Here is a 23,515-nt window from a genome sequence, read left to right as displayed (position 1 = left end):
CGCTGCTGCGTTGTTCATTAAAAATATTGCGGAAAAAGAGAACATCAATGCGGAGAAGATCTTGTTTACATCAAAACTGAAACCAAGCCGTTCACACAGAACACGTATTTTCTGTATTTTCTAGACGGACATCTATCACCGTTACACTCGCGTCTCGCACAAAAGAGCCGCATGACATGTAAAAAGCCATGTAAAATTAATGCAAGTTCAACTTTGAAAAAAACATATATCGAGACTTTGAAAAATGTACTCTGTGTGATTGGCTTTCCGCCCTTTGTATTAAACTATGCATACATACATGATGCTGTTTTGTTTATAGTTGTTTAAGCAACTTAATTATAATTGGTTTATAAACATTATTTTCAACATTATGCACTTTTTTCGCAGATAGTCATGTTATCTTATGCTTTGAGTGATGCGCCCTCTTGTGGCCTCAGGAGAGAAGCCTAATAATATTTAAGTAGAAAATTCGAATTTAGTTTTTCAGCCATTTTGACAGCCCTACTGCCCAACACTGAAGTAATCCGGTTGTGTTTCTGGCGCAGTACTGTCAGATCTGCTGTAAGGGGGACAATGAGGAGCTGCTGCTGCTGTGTGATGGATGTGATAGAGGCTGCCACACGTACTGCCATAAACCCAAGATCACCACCATACCAGACGGAGACTGGTTCTGCCCGGCCTGCATATCCCAGGTGGAGCACTTTATTAGTTCAGTAACACTGCCTGTGATGAGACCTTGCAGGAAAATTCTGTCATTTATTTTATATCTCTATGTTGCTCCAAACCTGTATGCAGTTTTGTTTTTTTTTTATCATGGAATTTCAGAAGAATATTTTCACAAAATGTCAGTCCATATTGACCAAAAACACTATGAAAGTATAATAAAAGCAGTCCATGTGACTTGTGTGCTGTATTTTAAGGCTTCAGCTGCAGTTCAGTGTCAAACCTGGCACAACACAGTGATATGTCATTTTACATATCTATGCAAGAACAATTATTATTATTATTATTATTTATACTACTACTACTAGTTAGGACACTGACAACAACAACGATAAAAAATAATGATAATAAAATTTAAAATGTTATTGATACATTTTTTATGTTAAATTTTTATGTTATTATTATCGTCAACGACAACAACAATATAATAACATCAATAATAATAATAATATAAAAACTTCATGAATGTAGTAATAAAATGTATACTTTATTATAGTTTTATTATTATTATTATTAGGTCAGAGTTTTTAATAATAATAAATATTGCAATATAATATTATAACATTATTTTACTACATTCATTTTTATTTACTACAATTTTTACTACTACACTTAAAATTATTATTATTATTATTACTACTACTACTACTACTAACAACACTGACAACAACAATAATAATAATAATACAATTATAAATTTGATTGCTAAATTTATTATTTGTTATTTTTATAAATAAAATTATTATTATCAACAAAAGTGTAATAGTAATAATAATATAAAAACATAATGTAATAATAAAATGTATACTTCATTAAAACTTTATTATTTTTAGGTCTGTGTTTTTAAATAATAAATATTACTATATAATAATATTATAATATAAAGTTACTACATGTATATAAAGTTGCTACATTTATTTTATAAATTTTTATTTTATTTTTTCATTTACTTCAAATTTTACTTCTACATTTATCATATTTTTTTCTATATAATAATAATAATGATAATAACAATTATTATTATTATTATTATTATTGAAGTCAGCGTTTTGAGTGGTAATAATAATATTCTAAATTTTATTACTGCACTTATTATTTATTGTTTTAATAAATAATGTGATTTTAATTATTATTATTATTATTATTATTATTTATTATTAATAAATGTTTACAGTAATTGTTATCTTTTTAGTTTTGTATTAGAACCAAGTATTGGGAAATCATTGGGGAATTTGACTTAACAATTAACAATTGTTAACTGTTTAAAACCATAAATATTTTATTGCTTCCCATTCCTTCCATCCAATTCCAATTCCCAAGCACATGTGCATCCCTAAATATACTTTTGTGTGTATATAAGCTCAAAGGCCCCATAAATGCTGCTTAGCTGCTGTAGTCTGTTCTTCATGAAGAGAGTCCTTGGCCTGTGTTTAGAGATTTAGTTTTTTCACTGAAGTGTTTGGCTCTGTGCAGGCGAGCAGTCAGTCCCTGAAGACCAAGAAGTCTTTGGACCGCTCAAGCGGAGGCCTGAAGAAACCTGCTGAGGCCAAACGGCACACAAAACCATCTGTGGCCGGAGACTCAGAGGACGATTCGGGCAGCGCCAACAGCACGCCCAGAAAAGTGTTAAAGGAAATAAAAAAGAGGAAGACCGAGGAGAATCCTTCCACTAACCCGGCAAAGCAGGAGAGTCCCAAAACAGCCAGAGACGACAGTAAAGACCTGGCCATGTGCAGGTATCACAGCCGGAAACCTTGCTGAATGAGAGTTATATTCAATCCAGGGTTTCTGCAGGTCCTTAAAAAATCTTACATTTATTTGTGCCAATTTTAAGGCCATAAAAACTCTTAAATGGTACAAGAAAGTCTTAATTATGATTTCAAGAGGTGTTAAATTTAGGGACGGAAAGACAAGAATTGCAATATAACTTAATGTGACGATTAAACTTCAAATGTATATGATTTAATTTAATAAATATGAGCGTTGCACGTTTCAAAGTCAGGTGCTGCTGCTTTGTGCACTGCCATTACCTGCTGGCAGAGAATGAATTTGCATTTTCAATAAGCCCATCTGCTGGTTTTGTTCAGATCAATGTGAAAATCCACCCATATTTTTACACAACAAACAAGCGGAGTTGTAAATGTGAACTAGTGGATCGACAAGAAGATAATGCATTATAAAGATCTAAACAATTAAGACAGTAAAATATATTTATATGTTATTTAATTAATATAATAGTTATTTAAATTAATATAATAGATAGTTTTGACTTATCTATTTTCTTAAAAATGGTTTAAAGGCTGAAATGTGAAGTTTATCATTTTATAAAACATTTTGTTTTTGTGCAAACCTGTATCTGAACTGTAAATCATGCTTTTTACAGATTAATATGTTACCATAGACATTGCCCTATTCATTTTATTTGTGCAGGTCTTAAGTCTTAAATCTGATCTTAAAAATCCTGCAGATGCCCTGGAATCAGATTGATCATTGATCGGTCTTTTTCAGAATACTCTTGGCTGAGCTGGAAAGCCATCAGGACGCCGGACCGTTTCTGACACCCGTCAACCCCAAATCTGTCCCGGGGTACCGCAAGATCATCAAGAAACCCATGGACCTCTCTACTATAAGAGACAAACTCACCAACAGCCAGTGGGTATCACTTAGTTAACTGATCATTATTAACTAGTCATTTACAGTTATTAATAGGGCTGGAAGGCTAAAACTATATTTTAAGCATTTTGGTGATATATGTATTGATGGTGATAATAATAATAATTATTATTATTTTATTTACCAAACAGTCATTGTAGTCAAGTAGATTAAGACTAGTCATTTATTAAAAAACACAATATCTTCAACCTTTTTGGTGATATTTTTGATGATAATATATTTTTATTTTGTTACATTTTATATTATTTTACTGTATTTATTTATTTTTTTGACCAAACTGTCATTGTAGTCAAGTAGATTAAGACTAGTAATTTATTAGTAACACAATATTTTCAGGCTTTTTGGTGATATATTTATTGCCGATTTTAATTCTATTTTATTTTTTAATATTTTTATTTACTTGTTAGTTTATTGATTGAGTGTGTGTGTGTGTGTCCATTGTTATACTTTTTACTTCAGTTTGTTTTATTTTAGATCATCATTTTTACCAAACAGTCATTATAGTCAAGTAGATTAAGTCATTTATTAAAAAACAATATTTTTAGCCTTTTGGTGATTCTATTTATTGCTAATAATAATAATAATAATAATAAAAAAAAATTTTTTTAATTTTTTTTATTTCATTTAAATAACAATTTTAACCAGTCATTATAGTTAAGTAGATTAAGTAATTTATAAAAATAAAAATAAACTATATTTTCAGCCTTTTGATGATATATTCATTGATGTTGATGATAATAATAATAATAAATTTTTGTTAATACTATTGTATTTTATTTTACTCTCAATTGAATGATCATTGTAACCAACCAGTCATTGTAGTTTTTTTTTCTCTGGTTTTCTGCAATATTTTTCACTAAATGAACATAATTTATATGCACCAATATAATAGCAGGTGAACCACAATATTTACCAGCAAAATTATAGTGAATGTTTGATTTAATGTCCAGTGTGTGTTATGTTTGCTTTTGTAATCACAATGGACTTTTCTCATCGCAGGTACTTGAATCTTGAGACTTTTATCATTGACGTGAACCTGGTGTTCGATAACTGTGAGAAATTCAACGAGGATAATTCAGTCATCGGCCGAGCGGGACACACGATGAGATGGTTTTTCCAGAGGAGATGGACCGAGCTGTTGAGGCAGAACTCCCAGAAACCAGGTCTCAGCACATGAGAGCAGTTCAGATGCTTTACACCACGATTCACACCTGCTTTGCTTTGTTAAAGGACAACTGTGAGAACATGAACGTTTTCCAAAATAACCTGTAAATGTTTTTTTTTTTTTAAATAAACGTTAATATTATAGTGAATGTACTGTATTTAATTAGTTTTTAATTATTTATAACTAAAAAGGTCTTCACTTTCTATGAAAAAGAGGCAAAACTGCTTTAAAAATCTCAATGAATGTGTTTTCTTTATCAGATATGAAAAAAAAAAATAACGTGTTTACATAATTCTGAGCTCCTAGAGAACAGAAGATCCATTATTGGTTACATTATAAAGCTGCATTTATGTAAATGTGTATGTTTTAAATCACAAACTCCAAAACACAGTCCATCGTGACATATACAACGACTATTAATGTTTAATATCGGTTCTGAATATTGTATTCTGTGCACACAAGACTCCAGCATCGTTTATGCCTTTTTAATAGCTGTATCTTTTCATGGGTTTTAATATGGCACTTTCTGAAAATAGCAGTGCCTTTCATAAATCCACAATTTTTACAACTTCTCAAACCTCAATCTATTCCGATGCACAAGCATTCATCCAGTGTTTGCTGGAATTTTTACACCATTATTGCTATTGCTCATATACGATGCAACAATAAAACCGATGGGAAAAAAACCCTCCAAACCATGTCTAGAAATCAGAAATGGTCTTTTTTGACATAGCAAACACTCTTGCATTGTGGCGGCCAATTTTGCACGTGCAAAAAAAAGTGCTGTTGCAATAAAGAAATCTAGTTTACATGATAATTATTCTAATGAACTGCAGTGGTTTTTATGGTACTAAAGTCAGAATACTTGAATTCTGCTGTGTGAAGATATTGCAATGAAGGTGTAGCGTTCTGTTTTGTAGGAGTTTTATTTTTCTCTAGTTTGTGTCGAATACTTAATAAAATGTTTTCAAGCAGCCTGGTTGTGTTTATACTGTTGATGCTGCATCTTATGCATGAGAAGATCTTACAATTTGTACCCGTTTAAATGACTTTGCGTCACTTCGTACAGCTGTATTTCTGTCTGTCTGTCTCTTCTTCTCAAATCTACTCCTGGCAACAGCAATATGAGTCTCTCCATTGGTTCACTCAGTGGTTTTTTTTATTTTTGTGTCCATTTTTATATTTTATATTTAGTTTTTTTTTAAACCATCAAGTCATTTATTAAAAAAACAATATTTAAATTTTCAGTTTTTTTTTTTTTTTTATAGTTTATTTTATATTACTTTATATTATTTTTTTTTATTTTATCCAAATCCAAACAGTCATTGTAGTCAAGTAAAGTAGATTATGACTAGTCATTTATTTAAAAACACTATATTTTCAGGCTTTTAGTGATATATTTATTGATGATAATAATATAGTTAGTAGTAGTAGAAGTAGCAGTAGTATTATTATTAGTAGTAGTAGTATTATTCATTTTTATTTTATTTTATCCAATTTTATCCAAACAGTCATTGCAGTCAAGTACATTATGACTAGTCATTTATTTAAAAAAAAAAAAACTATTTTCAGCCTTTTGGTGATATATTTATCACCAAAATAATAATAGTTTTATTTTAAACCAATTCATTTATTAAAGGGGTCATATGATGCGATTTAAATTTTTCCTTTCTCTTTGGAGTGTTACAAGCTCTTGGTGCATAAAGAAGATCTGTAAAGTTGCAAAGACTAAAGTCTCTAATCCAGAGATATTCTGTTCTCTGACCAACTGGATACCAAAGTCACTGAAACACAGGAAAGGGAGAGAGAGCGTGTAAACAAAATTAATCAAACTTGCAACACAGTGTTTACATGTTGTATACACACACACACACACACAAACATACATACTCGTACACACACGCACAAACACACTCAATACATACACACGCACAAACACACTCAATATACATACATACACACGAACGAACGAACGGAACATTAAAGCATGTCAACATATTCTGTTTCACCAAATACACAAATTAATGATCTTTAAAATTGCATCGTATGACCCCTTTAAAAAAAAAAAAAAAAAACAATGTTTAATTTTTCAGTTATTATATTTTTTATGTTATTTTTTTTATTTTATCCAAATCCAAACAGTCATTATAGTCAAGTAGATTATGACTAGTCATTTATTAAAAACACAATATTTTCAGGCTTGTAGTGATATATTTATTGATAATAATAATAATGCGTGTTTCTCTTCTTTTCAATATGAGTCTCTCAGTGGTTGACTTGTGACTCTGTTTGTACAGGTGTTGCATAAAGCTCTGATAACTTCAGGGGCATTTATGAGTGGATACTACAGTGAATTCTCACGTATCCCAGGCAACGGACTCAGTCATGTGACGTTCTTGCACTGCATCACTGCAGGAAGTGTTTGGAAGGGAGCTTCACAGAGACCAGAGCTTATGTGTACGTCTGCTTATTGTGTATCATCTGTGTTTTATATAGGTTATTGTGTTAAAGTTGTGCATTTACAGATATTCATTTACTTAAATGTATTTTCAGGGCTTCATGTGAATCAGGTGAGTCATTCCTGATCGGCTGAACCTTTTGAACTTTTGAAAAAATTTGAAAAACATTTCATTCACATTTTTATGTATCTATATATAAAAGGGTTTATCAGACTTGTGGAAATATGCTCTGAACACTAAATATCAATAATGATTTGGGTATTCACACAAACAGGATCATAGCTAGTCATTGCTTAGTGAGGGATTTACAGTTGGTTTACACGAGGAGGTCAGTGTGAAGTTCATGTTCATTTTTTTATCATTTGAATAAACATCACATTCATTAATCAAATCCATTGATAATACTTACGAATGTTTGTGCTGCAGTTTTCCATCGTGGATAATGATACTTTAAATCAATTAATTAACATGATGGAAAGTAATAGTGAGGCCACAGTCTAATTAAAAGGATTTAAATTATTTATCATTTTTAAAAGTATATTATGATTTTAAATATAATAAAAACATGTTATTAAATTAATATTTACTTTTTATTTTAAATATATTACATAAATACTGTAATAATAATAACAAGTATTATTATAAAAAATATACTGTATATTAAAATATTATATACTTTAATATTGTCAGTTTAACATTTATCCAATATGTTAAGACATATAATGATGGGGACATGAAAAAGTACAACATGCACTCAAACTGAAAGGATTAGAATTATTTTAAATAATTTTTAAATTTATTTTTTATTTTAATTATATATTATATATGTATTTATTATTAAATATCTAAAAATATATTATGCTTTAATATTGTCAACAGACACATTTTATCAAATATGTCAAGACAATGATGGGGACGTGAAAAAAGTACAACATGCACTCAAACTGAAAGGATTAGAATTATTTAAAATAATTTTTAAATCGATATTTTATTTTAATTATATATTATATATTTATTATATATAATAACAATACAAACATACGTAATGTAACAACGTTAAAGTAGCGTTGATGTTGAAGTAGCATTTGGGAAATACACTGACATAATATTATATTAACATTAAGAGAACGCTACATTAGCTAATAAAAAATTTAACCAGTTTTTAAAAGGTTTTAAAACCATTTTTATAAAAATTGATCATGTAACAGGCTAACTCGAAAATATTAAGCAATATATTTTAATTCATGGGTCATGTGTCAATTAGAGGGACTTTTCTGTCCCCTATAATTTATTTTATATAAATAAATCAATAAAAATAATATGCTTTAAAGAATCATTCTTGTTAAAAAAAATTATGTAAAGCATAATGATAATTAGTGTTATTTCAGTATCACTGATATACTATTTGTTTTTAATATAATATTTTGAATTAGTTATTATTATATTCTCCTTTTGATTTTAATCTAAGTTAAAGTTTGAGTGTTTTTTGTTTGCTAGCTTTTGTGATTTTAATTTTTTTAATATATATTTCTATATATTTTCATTTTTATTTCCGTTTGTTATTTGAAGTTAAACTAAAAAAAGAGAAATGGTCTTTTATTTAATTTATTTACTTTATTTGAAGTTAAACTAAAAAAAGGGAAATTATGTCTTTTATTTTATTTAACACCTAGACTCTCTACAATTCTTAGGAGCTATAATTATTTTTTTCATGAATGCAAAACATAGAGCGGTCCATCAAATGTTTGATTAGGGATTGTTTGCTTGAGTCGTTCTGTTTGATGTGTGTAACCTGAAGCGTCTCACCTGTAGATGTGCTCAAGCGTCCTGGCCTATACTGGCCTGCTGTTTCTCCCTGTGTGGACAGATGTTCATCACAGGCTCCAGTCAGGGAGCGCTTCATCTGTGGACGCTGAGCATGAGGCCTTTACACACGCAAAGAGAAGCTCGGGATCTGGGAGTCAACTGCTGCCACTTCTGCCCTCAGATGAGCATTGGTAACACAGTCAATATTATCTCTCTTCTGCTGTAGATGATTATTATTACTCGCTCTGCTGGGGACGGATGGGATTTACCTGCTGCAATGTGGGAAAGTCTTAGAAAGTCTCACGTTTTTCTATGACCAAGAAAAAAAAAAAAGAAAAAAAAAAAAAAAATATATATATAGTACTAATAAACTGAATGTGTTTTAAATACACAATAACCAGGTTTATATATTTATCATCAATAAAACATCATTTTATGGCTTGTTCCACAATTCATCATATGTTAACCATCTTCATACTTTTTAATTGAATATGTTTCATTTTTTTTTTAGCAATTTGAATAAATGCATTTTGAAAAATATTATTTAAATAAAATCAAATATATGTAAATATTTAATAATTAATTATGCCATGATTTTGTTCGATTTTTTTTTTGTTTCATTTACAGAATGTATGGCTGAGAAATATGCATCACAATAAGTTTATTAGTTTGTGTGTAAAATAGGAAATTTTATATGCAATTTAAATATATAAATCTTAAATTCAGGCCTAAATATTTTTTTCAGTGTATTTCAGATGAACCCGCCCCTAAACAACATGGAAACTAATGAATGAATTGTGGTTGGTCACTTTTCAGTAAGAGTCTTCTAAACCTTTTGTTGTTGTTTATATATATATAATACATCAGATTTAGAACTAACAAATATTGATAAACTCAAAATATTAACATACACTGCAATTTCAACAGAATTCAGTTTCAATTTGAGCAAAAATTAGAAACTTCTTGGCTTGTGCCTGTGTTTTTTGCTCTCCCGTGTTTGCATTCAGAGCTTAAAATCGAGTCTGTATGCTCTTTAAGAGGACAAAATAAGCTGCAAACTTGTTGGATAAACAAAACTGAATTTAATGAGATTGGAAATGCTTTTGACTCAGCCCAAAACAGTCTTTCTGTTCATGTCCTGTTCAGGATCAGTTTATGGCAGGAAATGATTATAGTTGTTTTTAAGTGTAATTATATTCACATTTGTTGTGAGGTTAAATTACAGGAGTGAATATACTGTAATTATCTTTACAGGGATGTCAAACGTCATTATTATCTTGACTAGTCATGCTCTGGTGGATGTGTGTGTGTGTGTGTGTCTGTATGTGTCTGTATGTGTCTCTGTGGGTGTGCTTGCGTGTGTGTGTGTGTCTGTGTGTGTGTGTGTATGTGTCTGTGTGTGTGTGTGTATGTGTCTGTGTGTGTGTGTGTATGTGTCTGTGTGTGTGTGTGTATGTGTCTGTGTGTGTGTGTGTATGTGTCTGTGTGTGTGTGTGTATGTGTCTGTGTGTGTGTGTGTATGTGTCTGTGTGTGTGTGTGTATGTGTCTGTGTGTGTGTGTGTATGTGTCTGTGTGTGTGTGTGTGTGTGTGTGTGTGTGTGGATGGACGTTTTCAGATGGCGAGACAGTCAAGTTTCGATTGGCCTCTGGTGGGCAGGATAACAGACTGAGGATATGGATTATTTCCCAGCATGCAACAGCAGGTACTCGCACTCTCTGTCTCTATCACTGCACCCGTCATTTAATCCCAAAAAAACAGGTTTAAACTGAGGGAATCAACAATTGAAAATATTCTGCAGCAGGACTGACTGAATGCACCGGGATTCTGCAAATATTACATTCAACATTAGTATATAGGTCTTAAACTTAAAGACTGCATTAAAGGCAAAGTCAGAAAGTTATTCACAGGACGAAAAAATAAAAAAGGTAACTTTTTGCGACTTTCAATCTCACAATTCTTTTTGTCTCACAATTCTGATTTTATATATCACAATTTGTTTTTGTTTTCCTCAGAACTTTCTTTGTTTTTTATTGACAAATTGTTTCCGCAACAGAATAAAAATTTAAAAAAGGGTAAATTCAGCTTTTTATTTCACAATTCTGACTCTTTTTTTCTAGCAGTTGCGAGTTTATATCTTGCAATTCCGGAAAAAAAAAGTCAGAATTTTTAGATAAAAAGTTGCAATTACTTTTTTCATTCATTCATTCATTCAACTTTATTTCTAGACTTAAGGTCTATTAGCAAAACACTAAAACAAACCATACAAAACAGAACAATACACATTAAAAGAGACAGTTATTCCAATGTTTTCTAATAGGTGACTGATATCGCACCACAGTAAGCCTAGGATTTGACAACAACATTATAAAAGCATTCTGCGAAACATCCAACTGACAAATACATTTATACATCAAATTTCTCATTAAAGCCGGAAAGGACTGCACACTTGCCTTACAGAATAGATCACTTGCACTGCTCCACCTTGTTTTTTCAGCAGGATCCTCATACAGTCATTGTAAGCAACCTGAAGCTTCCATGGGCTCTCTTTTTTAAACTTAACCCACAAGAGATCAGCATAAAAAGATGTACAATATGCTCTAAAAAGGTCTATCATATAAAATTTTCTCACCAGCATATTTGCTTGAGCATGCAACATACAATGCTGCCTATACATGTCGTCATCATCACTTATTTCATCATTAATGATATGAATTTTATTTTAGTACACACATTTAATACTGACAGATGAAAATCTGGGAAATTGAGAAATGTATGTTCTTTGGTTCTGCATGTCATGGCAACAATCTTTTTTGTATAATATTGCACATCATATCTAATCCCATAATCAGAACAAATATTTAGCAGCTGTTGAAAACCAACACTACTCAGGGAAAAAGCAACTAGATCATCAGCATACATATAATGATTGACTATAGTATTACCAAGCATACATCCAGTCTTAATTCTTCAGATAATTCATTCATATAGACATTAAAAAGGGCTGGTGAAAGTTACTTACCCTTACCTACTCTAAATGGACCTGACACACAATTACCCCACTTTATCTGCACACTTTGATTAGCGTACAAATATGTCAAAATTCTTAACATACTGTTCGGTACACCCCTTTATCTTGGTTTACTGAACAACTTTTGATGATTAACTCAATCAAAAGCCTTAGAAGCATCAATAAAGCTAGTTATAACAGTGGAATTTTGTCTTAGTTCTACTACTTCTTTCAGAGCATGTATACACAAATCAGTACTATGCTGAGCCTTAAAGCCAAACTGATTGTCTGAAGTATCAAGATAAACACCTAATCGATCTAATAGGATTCTTTCCAGGACCTTTGATACAACACTAGCTAATGCAATTGGCCTATAGTTATCCAAACTACCTGCCTTGCCAGCCTTATCCTTAATAACAGGTAACAAGGTAACTGACAACATTGATGGGCAACAGCCCATGTATCATAAAACCAGTGAAGCAAATTGCGAGAAGAACCGCAAGCCTAGGGCTCGCAAATTTTCAATGTTCAGCTCTAATTTGATCTAAACCACCAATTTTCCTATCTTTGAGCTGAATTATTGCTTGATGTACCTCATTTGTTTAACGCTCACTCATTAAACAGAGCAGAATAATGTTGTCTCCACAGCTCTGCTATATTCTCAGCTCCAGAAACACACTCTATAGAGCACGGTATTGTCACATTGCTCCTATTTAATTATCTTGCATCCCTCCAGAAATCATTCAAACTATTGCAAAGCAGATTTTCCACCATTGAATCCACTCTCATCACTTGATCATGTTTACAGATATAACAAACTGTATATTTATATTTAGCATTGCTTAACTTTTTCTTGTCCAGAAGTAGTCCTTGTCTGGGCCTACCAGCTATGTCCCATGCCTTAAATGCTTCCTTTGCTTCATTATGAAATGCTGACACATACACTCTAAAAAATGCTTGGTTAAAAAGGGACAAACCCAGCTATTGGGTTGTTTTGAACCCAACCGCTGGGTCAAAACAACCCAATAGCTGGGTTTGTCCCTTTTTAACCCAGCATTTTTTTAGAGTGTACTTTTTTCACCCTGGCTTACTATTATATTTCTTGTCAGGGCGTGTAAGATAAGGTCTACTAGCCTCATAGACTGATCTAGACTGACCTCATTCAACAGAGGATCTGTTTTCCTGTGATATGTTTTAACACCTTCATCTGTAAGTTTAGACCAATCTAATTTTACCAAGCCAGCCCTTTTACACTCATAATTCATCTCAGGCAGACTTTCAAAATCAACAGTCATTAAAAATGGTACATGATCAAATATACATGCCCCTTATAGAAGTTTCATTGACTGTATAGTAGCATGAGCCTCAGCTGTACTAATACAATGATCAAGTCACGAGGTCCAGTGCCAGGCTTCACTTATATAAGTACAGCTATCCATTGGTAACAACACTTTACTAGATAACATAAGATTGTTATCCTCACTAAAATGCAGCATATGCTTAGCAAACATTGAAGATTTATCAGTAAGATCTGCATTCATATCCCCAACCACAAAAACACTTGCACAATTATTTTCATTAATAAAAGAGCTAATAAAAGCAAGTCTATTTAAATAATCGTCCTCATTTGGTTGACATTCATATGGTGTATAAACATTAAGGATAATTAACTCTTTATTAGAACAACTTATCCGTACTGCGAAACACCAGTCAGCTTCAACCTTAATAATATTTATCACAGAGTCCAACTTTTTATGCCACAGGGTAGCCACTCCTCCTGATATCTTTCCTCTCACTATACCCATAGTAAGATCAGTTGTGGATGTGCCAGCCCGTGAAAATTGTCATTAAAAGAGTTCAATTTCCCCAAGTCCTGTTTAGATTTAAAAAAAAATTCTTGCAAACACAAGATATCACAATTTTGACATTATCACGCAGCTGTGTTGACCCCCAATGCTCTAACTTTGCATGGCTCATAGCTCTGGACTGTACATCTCCGCCACAGTATTGCACTCAGCACTCACTTTAAATGAACTGTATCTATTGTCCGTACGTAGTGTCAATGCGTTGGCAATTCACATCACGCCCAAGCTTTTCTTTAAGATAGTTGGACATGGTTTCATCATTAAGATCTGGAGAGAATTTGGTAGCAAACACACTTAACAGCTTCGTTCGCACCACACTTATATTCCCTCGTGCCCCTGTACCAATTATAGGCTTAGACGTCCTTTGTTTAGCTCTACCAGCTCGCTGTTTCATCAGAGGAGTTTGGCCATCCACATAATTCCCTCTGTGTCTGCCGTGTTTCACCAGCAGGCTCCATTCTGATGATTTCCGTTGCTCCTCTGATATCATGACCGTCACTGACCCCGCGCTACCCGCAGTCGCCTCCAGACCCACCTCACTCATTCATTTATTTATTTTTTTATCCCGTGGCGGAAACTAGCTTCCATAGAAAATAGTACCTGTCATTGTGGAAAGAGGGGTAAAAAATAGTCAAAGTCACAGTTCAGACTGAATCGTTTCCAAATTTGGTATGTCATTTTACCATTTAGACTGCATACGACTTCATGCACATGAGTCGAATATGCCAGAGATCTTACTGCCTGTCGAAACTAAGCGATTATTCAGTTTTTACACCGGTCAGTTTACAAACAGACGCTTCGGTTGTAATGGTAAAAGAGTGTGAGGTAAGATGCAAATAGCTAAATATTTAATATTTGACAAATGTTTCATAATAGAAATGTTATATGACCCACAGTAATATCCATTTTTAATATCCAACTTTTTTCTGTCAAATTGCTACATTTTGAATACACTGAAAAAAAAAATTCATTCATCCAATTAAAAAAATTTAGGGTAATGATTCACATCTATATTTTTTAACTTGAGCCAATGGAAAATAAATAACTTGCCCTTAGGGCAAATATATATTATAAAAAATATAGATGTGAATCATTACCCTGAATGTTTTTAATTGGATGAATGAAACATTTATTTCAGTGTATAGACTATTAACTTTTTGTGTAATTCATAATTGAATGTGACCAGACAAGAAACATTAATGGAGTGTATGTGTGCATATTATATATATATATATATATAAATAATACTTAATATATCTAAAATATATTTAATACATTCATTATTTTATTAATAAAAAAAAAAAAAGACATTTTCAAAACATGATTAAGTGTTTGGATTGAGGCCAATCTAATTTTGGTGTGAATGTATAGTAGAATTCATGTGAATAGATAGTATTTGAGCTCTGTGAGTAAATCATTATGATTGATTGTTTTAGCTCTAATAGTTTTTGTGAACACCCGCTAGTAAATCAAGACTATTTAATTCATAATCCTCAGCAGCAGGCGTCAGTGTGGGCTTTGTCTGTCTGTCGCTGTGGCAACGGTCGCATCTGACTGCCATGAGCGTCCACTGCCTGCTGGGAATCTTCATGCACACTTTTGTTTTACGCACACATGCAGATAAGCAGCAGTCAATCACGGGTTGCTGGGATATTGTGTCTCACTGTCTCGGAGGAAATTGGTCTGTGTGTGTGTGTGTGTGTGTGTGTGTGTGGAGGCAGAATATGCATGATGTTCATTTTCTGACTGAAGTTATCAGTGATTTCAGCTGGCTTGTGTTTTAGAGTTATTTGTATTGCCTGTCTCAGTCTGGGTGATTGATTTCATTTAGTTGATCTAAAGTGAATTCTGAACTCAAGTAAATGGTTTAACCAAGTGTATGTGTCCATGGCAACATATATAGCACCTGTGGTCTCAGTGTTTACTAGATGTACTAAAATAATTCAAACTGAAACTCAAATAAAACAGTATATAAATATATTTAATATAAAAATAAGTTTATAAAAATGACAAAAACACACAACAAAATGACTAAAACTTTACCTAAATGAAATAAAAACATTAATAAAAACTAATAATAAAGCTTAAAAAAAAAACAATAATTAATAATAAACTTTAAAATAGGTGCCAGCCCAGAACTGAAAATATTTATTATTACAACAAGTGTTTAGTGTTAGAGTTTAGCAATTTAAATTTGTATACTCTATGCACTACAGCATAACAATAACAAAAAATACAAAGATATAAATATTAAAATAATAATAAATCAATATAATAAAAATAAATAAATCTTTTACTTATGTCAAAATTTATTATAGCTATTTTTATATATAATAAACACACATCTTCTGCATTGTATTTACATGTTTTAATTGTTTTAAAATATTAAAAAGTTGTTAAAATACTCCACTTTGAAATTGTTTTTAATTAATTTAATGTATTTTCAACTGGAATTGCATGACTTGTAATCAACATTTTTCTCACTTTGTTTTTTTGCACACTGGATCTATTTTGTCACAATGCATTATAGGATTGACTATTACATGAAAGAAAATGCTGCCTTGAAGAAAAGCACAGCCTTTGCACTGCACCTACACTCTAAAAAATGCTGGGTTGTTTCAACCCAACGTTGGGTCAAATATGGACTAACCCAACTTTTGGGTTAAAACTTTAATTAAAAAATTTAACCCAACAGCTGGGTTAGTCCATATTTGACCCAATGTTGGGTTGAAACAACCCAGCATTTTTTAGAGTGTATGATAACTTAAAATGCTGTCTAGTTAGGCAGCTCACTAGGTTTTAGAACAGAGCTTATGATTTACTAAACAGCATTTAATTTGCTTCAGCATGAAGAGATATGTTTTCCCACAATGCTTCAGTGTATGTGTGTTTATGCACAGGTTATGAGATGTCGCTGCTCTATACTCTCTCTGCTCAGTCTGCTCCTGTCCTCTGCTGTGCGTTCTCATTTGATGGACAGCTGCTGGTCTCTGGGTAAGCCCCGCCCACTCGTCACATCATTGCTGCTACTAGCTTACTGGCTTACTTTACGGAATAGAATGAATAATGAATGCTTTTGTCATTTTTATTTGTTTTTTAATTTATATATTTCTATTTAGCTTTATTTTTATTTATTTAGTACGTCAACATAAACTTATTTTAATTTAATTTATAATTTCTATTTTTTTAAGTTTAAGATTTTTTAATCAAATATTTATGTTTTTTTTTACACAGTATATTTTATTTTGCATATTTTATTTTACGCAGTTTGACCAGCAGGTGGCTCTGTGGTGTCAGATTCTGATTTCACACAGTACAGCAGTACATTCAAACAAAATACATATCCTGCTGGATTTGATCAGTTTTAATTAAAGAACAACAATCTGTCTGGACTCAGATGCTAGTGACAAAAAAAACACAACAAGATATAAATATGGATTTTATTTTGCTCTATTTGCAGGTCTGTCGATAAAACAGTGACCGAATATGATGCGGTGAGTGATTGACGCCTTTATTTAGATTTTTTTGAGGTTATTGAACATAAACTTATTTTAATTTAATTTATAATTTCTATTTTTTTAAGTTTAAGATTTTTTAATCAAATATTTATGTTTTTTTTTACACAGTATATTTTATTTTGCATATTTTATTTTACGCAGTTTGACCAGCAGGTGGCTCTGTGGTGTCAGATTCTGATTTCACACAGTACAGCAGTACATTCAAACAAAATCCATATCCTGCTGGATTTGATCAGTTTTAATTAAAGAACAACAATCTGTCTGGACTCAGATGCTAGTGACAAAAAAAACACAACAAGATATAAATATGGATTTTATTTTGCTCTATTTGCAGGTCTGTTGATAAAACAGTGACCGAATATGATGCGGTGAGTGATTGACGCCTTTATTTAGATTTTTTTGGGGTTATTGCATCAAAAATATGGTTTACAAACCACAAAATGCATCTATTAATCTATTAATGGACTTCCTTTATTAACCCTGGGTATAGAGCATTTTAAATGAACAATCATGCATATTCATTAACCACCAAAGCCTTGATATATGTGCATAATTTCGCAGCAAAGGTTTGGGAAAGAAACCAGAGTTTGATTAATGGAAGAGTTATGATTAATGGAAGATTATTTATGATTAATTATTCAAAAACATGTGATTTAGAGATCCAACATTTATGCTTTGCAAAAATGCAATTAAGATTTGTATTTAAATCATTCAGTATCAACTGTATGGGGTGACTGATGTCTTTATAGATGACATTACCGTTCAAAAGTTTGGGATCAGAACGGTTTTTATGCTGTTCTTTTGAACTTTTTATTCATCAAAGAATTCTGAAAAAGTATTGCAGTTTCCAAAAAAAATTAATTTTTTATCACCAACATTGATAATTCTAATAATAAATCAGCATATTAGAATGATTTCTGAAGGATCACGTGACACTTTATACTGGAGTAATGGCTGATGGAAATTCAGCTTTGCATCACAGAAATAAATTATATTTTAAAGGATATTAAAATAGAAACCATTATTTTATATTGTAATAACATTTTGCAAGATTGCTGTTTTTTTTTTGATCAAATAAATGCAGCCTTGATGAGCTTAAGAAGGTCCTTTAAAAAACATAAAAAATCGTTCTGATCCCAAACTTTTGAATGGTAGTGTATGTGCAGACAGGTTTATAAAACACATCATAAAGCTGTCTGATGTCCCTCTCTCTGGCTGTCCGCCTGTATGTTTAATAACTGATTAATCAGAGTATGTGGTTAAGATGCTCTGTCACCTGCAGCCTAATGCTCCAAACACATGATGAAACTCTTTGTGTGTGTGTGTGTGTGTGAACAGAATCATGGAGAACTTCTACACACTCTGACGCAGCATGACAGGCGAGTCTCTGAATCTCTCCGTATGAATCAATCCAGAGTCTCAGCTGACCACCTTCACACTGCAGATTAATACAGAATTCTGAAACAGAGTTCCGTTCTATTCGAAACTGAAATGAGAATACCTTTTCTATTCCAATTCAATTCCTCTATAGTTCCATAATAGTTCCAAACGAAGCCACAGCAGAATTAAAACATTTCCGTTCTTCTATATGCATTCAGTTTTGCTTTGAGTTCATATTAATTTAGAGACGCAATATTTATACTTCTAAAAATCCATCTGTCACACCACATTATCACTGAAATTAACTAGTGAAAAGAAACAGCTTGTTGACCATCTAAGCTAGACACAGTAGGTGTTACTGAAAGAACAAATCAGTGAACGATTTTTAAACGAACTGGCTGAAGGAATGATTCAATGACTCACATAGACAGTCTTTTGATTCATTCTTGAATACATTTGTGTTTTTGAACAAATCGTTTGAGTGAACTATTCAGTGACTCATTCATATAGACAGCAACTTCTTTCGTTCCAGTGTTTTTGAATGAATCGTTTGCAGGAATGATTCAACGACTCTCATAAAAAGTAGCTTGTTTCGTTCTTGAATGAATCTGCACTTTTGAACGAGTCGTTTGCGTGAATAATTTTATGATTCAGTCATATAAACAGTCGCTTGTTTTGTTCCTGAATGAATCAGTGTTTTTGAATGAATCGCTTGCATGCAAGATTCAGTGACTCTCATAGATGGATGCTTGTTTCATTCTTGGGATTAATCATTTGCGTGAATGATTCTGGCATTCGCACATATATATGGTCACGAATGAATCAGTGTTTTTGAACAAATCCTGTGTGAATGATTCAGGGACTCTCATAGAAGCTTCATTCCTGGATGAATCAGTGTTTTTAAACGAATCAGTGGTTCCGTGACTCATTCATAAAGAAAATAATTTATTCTAATGCTGTAATGTGCAGAAAGAGTCACTTTTTTATTTATTTATTTATTTATTATAGAATATGGTGGAGCACTGAAAAGAAAGTGTATTGAAAATTAATTAAATATATGTATAATGTAATATATACATATATAATGTAATATAAAATGTTACAAATTTTGTATTCTTCACAATAAGTGAAATAAAGAGCCATTACTAGTCAAGATTAATCATATTATACTAATTTGTTTTGTCACAAAACTTGCTTTAGAGTAATGCAGTTCCTCTGTTGTGTTGAATTTATTAAATTTTATTTAATTAAATTTGTTCTCTTTTGTCAAACATGCAGTAGTGATCACTAAACGGTACACTCTTGCCATCCATACTTACTGTTTAAAGCAACGGGGTGCCAAATATTGCTATTTAATCGTCACAATTTTTGGAGTGAATTATAGTGGGTTCACAAGTATATCTAAATTGCAGGGTGTACCTGAACTTTTCTGTTATATTTCTCTGTCTCTCTGCTGGAGATATGTGACTGCATGTGCGTTCTCTCCCTGCATGTTGATGTTTGCATCTGGCTCTATGGAGAAGACGGTGAATATCTGGAGAACTGGAGATGGAAATGCTGAACCATGTGAGTACACAACGTCCATCTGCACTCTCAGAAAAAAAGGTACAAAAGTTGTCACTGGGGTGGTACCTTTTCAAAAGGTACACTTTTGTGTGCCTTTTGAAAAGTTACCGCCCCAGTGACAACTTTTGTACCTTTTTTTCTGAGAGTGTGCTTCTGTTGAACTATAAACCACATATGAATACCGACACTGCTCTTTGCCCATCTGACCACTAGATCAATATGCAGTGTTTAAACGAATGCTCCTGATTCAACACAAGTGAAGCTTTATCAGCACATTTTGTATTGTTATGATGTTGATTATCACAGAAAAATAATTCCATCCCTCAATTTAACTTGTATTAAACCTGGAACATTTATGTAATTAGGTTTCATCTTTATGAGTGAGTTGTTGACCTTAATTTGTATTATTAAAATATTTTATTATTTTCTAATTGATAAGTGATAATTGATATAAGTGACCCTGGACCACAAAACCAGTTATAAGGGTAAATTTTTTGAAATTGAGATTTATACAACATCTCAAAGATGAATAAATAAGCTTTTCATTGATGTATGGTTTATTATGATATGACAATATTTGGCCGAGATACAACTATTTGAAAATCTGGAATCTGAGGGTGCAAAAAAAAAAATATATATTGAGAAAATCATCTTTAAAGTTGTTCAAATGAAGTTCTTAGCAATGCATATTACTAATCAAAAATGAAGTTTTGATATATTTACAGTAGGAAATTTACAAAATATCTTCATAGAACATGATCTTTACTTAATGATTTTTGGCATAAAAGAAAAATCAATAATTTTGACCCATACAATGTATTTTTGGCTATTGCTACAAATATACCCCAGCGACTTAAGACTGCTTTTGTGCTCCAGGGTCACAAATGTATTATGTTACTGAATATTTTTTTAAATAATTATATTTTATTTAACATTGGAAATATACTTGTAAGAATAAAGAGAGTTTTTTTTTTCTTGTGTGTGTGAGCATGTAGTGACTGTGCTTCTGTGACCCCGGGCATGTTGGGTTGTGGAGTCACACCCATGCTGACAGATGGCACACATTTAGGATGCCATGAAGAATATCATTTTACTAGCAAGAAGAGTTTAGACAGAACAGCTGCCGATCTGTTGTATAATGATGGTTTATGACTTAAAACTATAGTTCATCCCCAAAATTTCTGCCAATATTTATTTATCATGTCATTACAACCCATATCCCATATGTTTTATTAATGTGAAATTTCTGTTGAACAATGTTCTCACTCTTATTTTCCATATAGCAAACGTTCGTGTGACCACAATAAAGCCAGTGTCATATATTTTCACATATTTAATTTTACATAAAAATGTTTTGCGCTAAATGAACAATATAATTCTAATTATTTTCATTAATATGCAGCAGTAAAAATATACATTAATATTTACCGGCACAGGCCTATCTATATTTTACTAAACATTTTAATGTATGAAAAAATGCCACGCAGAGACGTTCACGAACATTTTTGAGTGGTGACGCAAACAAATCAGTTTTGAATCGATTCATTAATACGGCACACTTGAACTGAATCACGGAAATTATTCGAACTCCAAAGCCAAAGTTTAAAGACGCAAATAAAGTATTTCTGAGTGGACACTCATACTTACACGTCGTGAAAGAATCAAGTAACTAGTGTAACAACACTGTCTCAGGAAACTTAATGGCCAGATAAAAGTGTATTAACATAATTGATGTAATTTTATATATGCAGAAAAAATTATCATGAGTAGGCCTAGGCTCTGTGATATTATCGCCAAAATACCTAGTGCGGTTTCTCTCAGTGGGGTTACAGAGATGTCACATATTAAAACAGAAACTGTTTACAATAAAATGACATTAATTTGTGCTGCTGGCGAACTCTTTATTTTCTAGCTGAACCTTTGAAAACGTCAGTCCAAGGTAAGAGCTTCATTAGCATTCACGAATAAAACAAAACAAAGAAAGAAACACATTAGGTCTATTTTTATTAAATCGGAAAACTGAAGGTAAAGCTAAAGGATGAGATACATAGGCCTATGTATCCACTGACCACTGAATTTAACACTGGTGAGGAAACACAGACACAGACAGACCTGTTTCAGACAATGTCCTTCATGTTTTATTATGAGTTCTAGAAAGCTAGAAATCACATTTTTATTAGTTATTTTACAATTATTATTATTAAATGAATTTACCATGCAACATGCTTAAAACCTTTCAGAACACTTTAGCCACCACATAGCAACACGTTAATATTATACTTTCACTCCTGAAGAAAAAACAAACAAACTATTAGATGCCATGGACCCTAAATATGATTATCTTTGAGCGAAAATTTAAAAGGCAGCTATATATTTTCATGTATAAAAACCCAATTTACTGTAGAAAAAATATTATGAATATTTTTATTATTTAGAAAATATGTCATTTCTGTCACATTATTACATTTTTGTTCTATTCTCTATTTAGTATTGTACTGTTAAGATGTATTATGTAAATGTCATTTGTATTATTTATGCAAATCTATTTTTATTATTTGTTTATACAAATTTATACAATTTATTTATATTTTCATTATTTATTTAACAATTTTATTTAGTTTAATTATTTATTTATTTGAAGCTTTTTTTATTACAAATTTTTAATAATTTACACAGTTTTTCTGTAAACTAAATAGTTCAAATCTAATAATTTTTAATATAAATGAAAAATGCATTTCTCTCTCTCTCTCTCTCTCTCTATATATATATATATACACACTACTGTTCAAAAGTTTGGGATCAGTAAGGTTTTTAATGTGTTTTAACCTCTTGAGACCCGGCAAAACTTTTTAGGAAAATTTTTTTATTTTTTCATGTCATTACATTGTTTAGAGCATTAAAAAAATTAAAAAAAAACATTTAAAATGATATTTCATTCATAAGTTATGCTACGTCCTTGGTAGAGGACATTGGGACTCAATTAAAAAAAAAAAAAAAATTATATTTTAAATAAATGCTGTTCTTTTAAACTTTTTATTCATCAAAGAATCCTGAAAAAAATTATCACAGGTTCCAAAAAAATATTAAGCAATTAAGCAATGTTTCCAACATTGATAATAAATCAGAATATTAGAATGATTTCTGAAGATCATGTGACACTGAAGACTGGAGTAATGATGCTGAAAATTCAGCTTTGATCACAGAAATAAATTATATTTTAAAGTATATTAAAATAGAACACCATTATGTTAAATTGCAATAATATTTTACAATATTACTGTTTTTTCTGTATTTTTATCAAATAAATGCAGCCTTGCTAAGCAGATAAGACTTCTTCCAAAAACATGAAAA

At 31.5% G+C, this 23,515-nt stretch overlaps 1 protein-coding gene and 1 long non-coding RNA gene across 2 annotated transcripts in view; both read left to right on the top strand.

Annotated features, from left to right (window-relative positions):
- baz2bb (bromodomain adjacent to zinc finger domain, 2Bb) overlaps positions 1 to 5,530 on the top strand; it is a 33,918-nt gene extending 28,388 nt beyond the window's left edge. The window contains exons 23-26 of the mRNA XM_016541417.1: positions 546 to 692; positions 2,197 to 2,459; positions 3,232 to 3,375; positions 4,396 to 5,530. Coding sequence (XP_016396903.1) covers positions 546 to 692; positions 2,197 to 2,459; positions 3,232 to 3,375; positions 4,396 to 4,573 — 732 coding nt within the window. The 3' untranslated portion in view covers positions 4,574 to 5,530. The remainder of the gene's footprint in view (positions 1 to 545; positions 693 to 2,196; positions 2,460 to 3,231; positions 3,376 to 4,395) is intronic.
- Positions 5,531 to 16,619: 11,089 nt separating this feature from the next.
- On the top strand, positions 16,620 to 18,773 carry LOC107730582 (uncharacterized). Its single transcript, XR_001638699.1, has 3 exons — positions 16,620 to 16,694; positions 17,161 to 17,194; positions 18,557 to 18,773. It is a non-coding gene; the product is annotated as an uncharacterized LOC107730582 (long non-coding RNA).
- The last annotated feature ends 4,742 nt before the right edge of the window (positions 18,774 to 23,515 follow it).

The sequence above is a fragment of the Sinocyclocheilus rhinocerous genome, unplaced genomic scaffold (genome assembly GCF_001515625.1).
Source record: "Sinocyclocheilus rhinocerous isolate Xijiao unplaced genomic scaffold, SAMN03320098_v1.1 scaffold818, whole genome shotgun sequence".
NCBI classification, from domain to species: domain Eukaryota; kingdom Metazoa; phylum Chordata; class Actinopteri; order Cypriniformes; family Cyprinidae; genus Sinocyclocheilus; species Sinocyclocheilus rhinocerous.
This window is presented reverse-complemented; position numbering and strand designations above follow the sequence as displayed.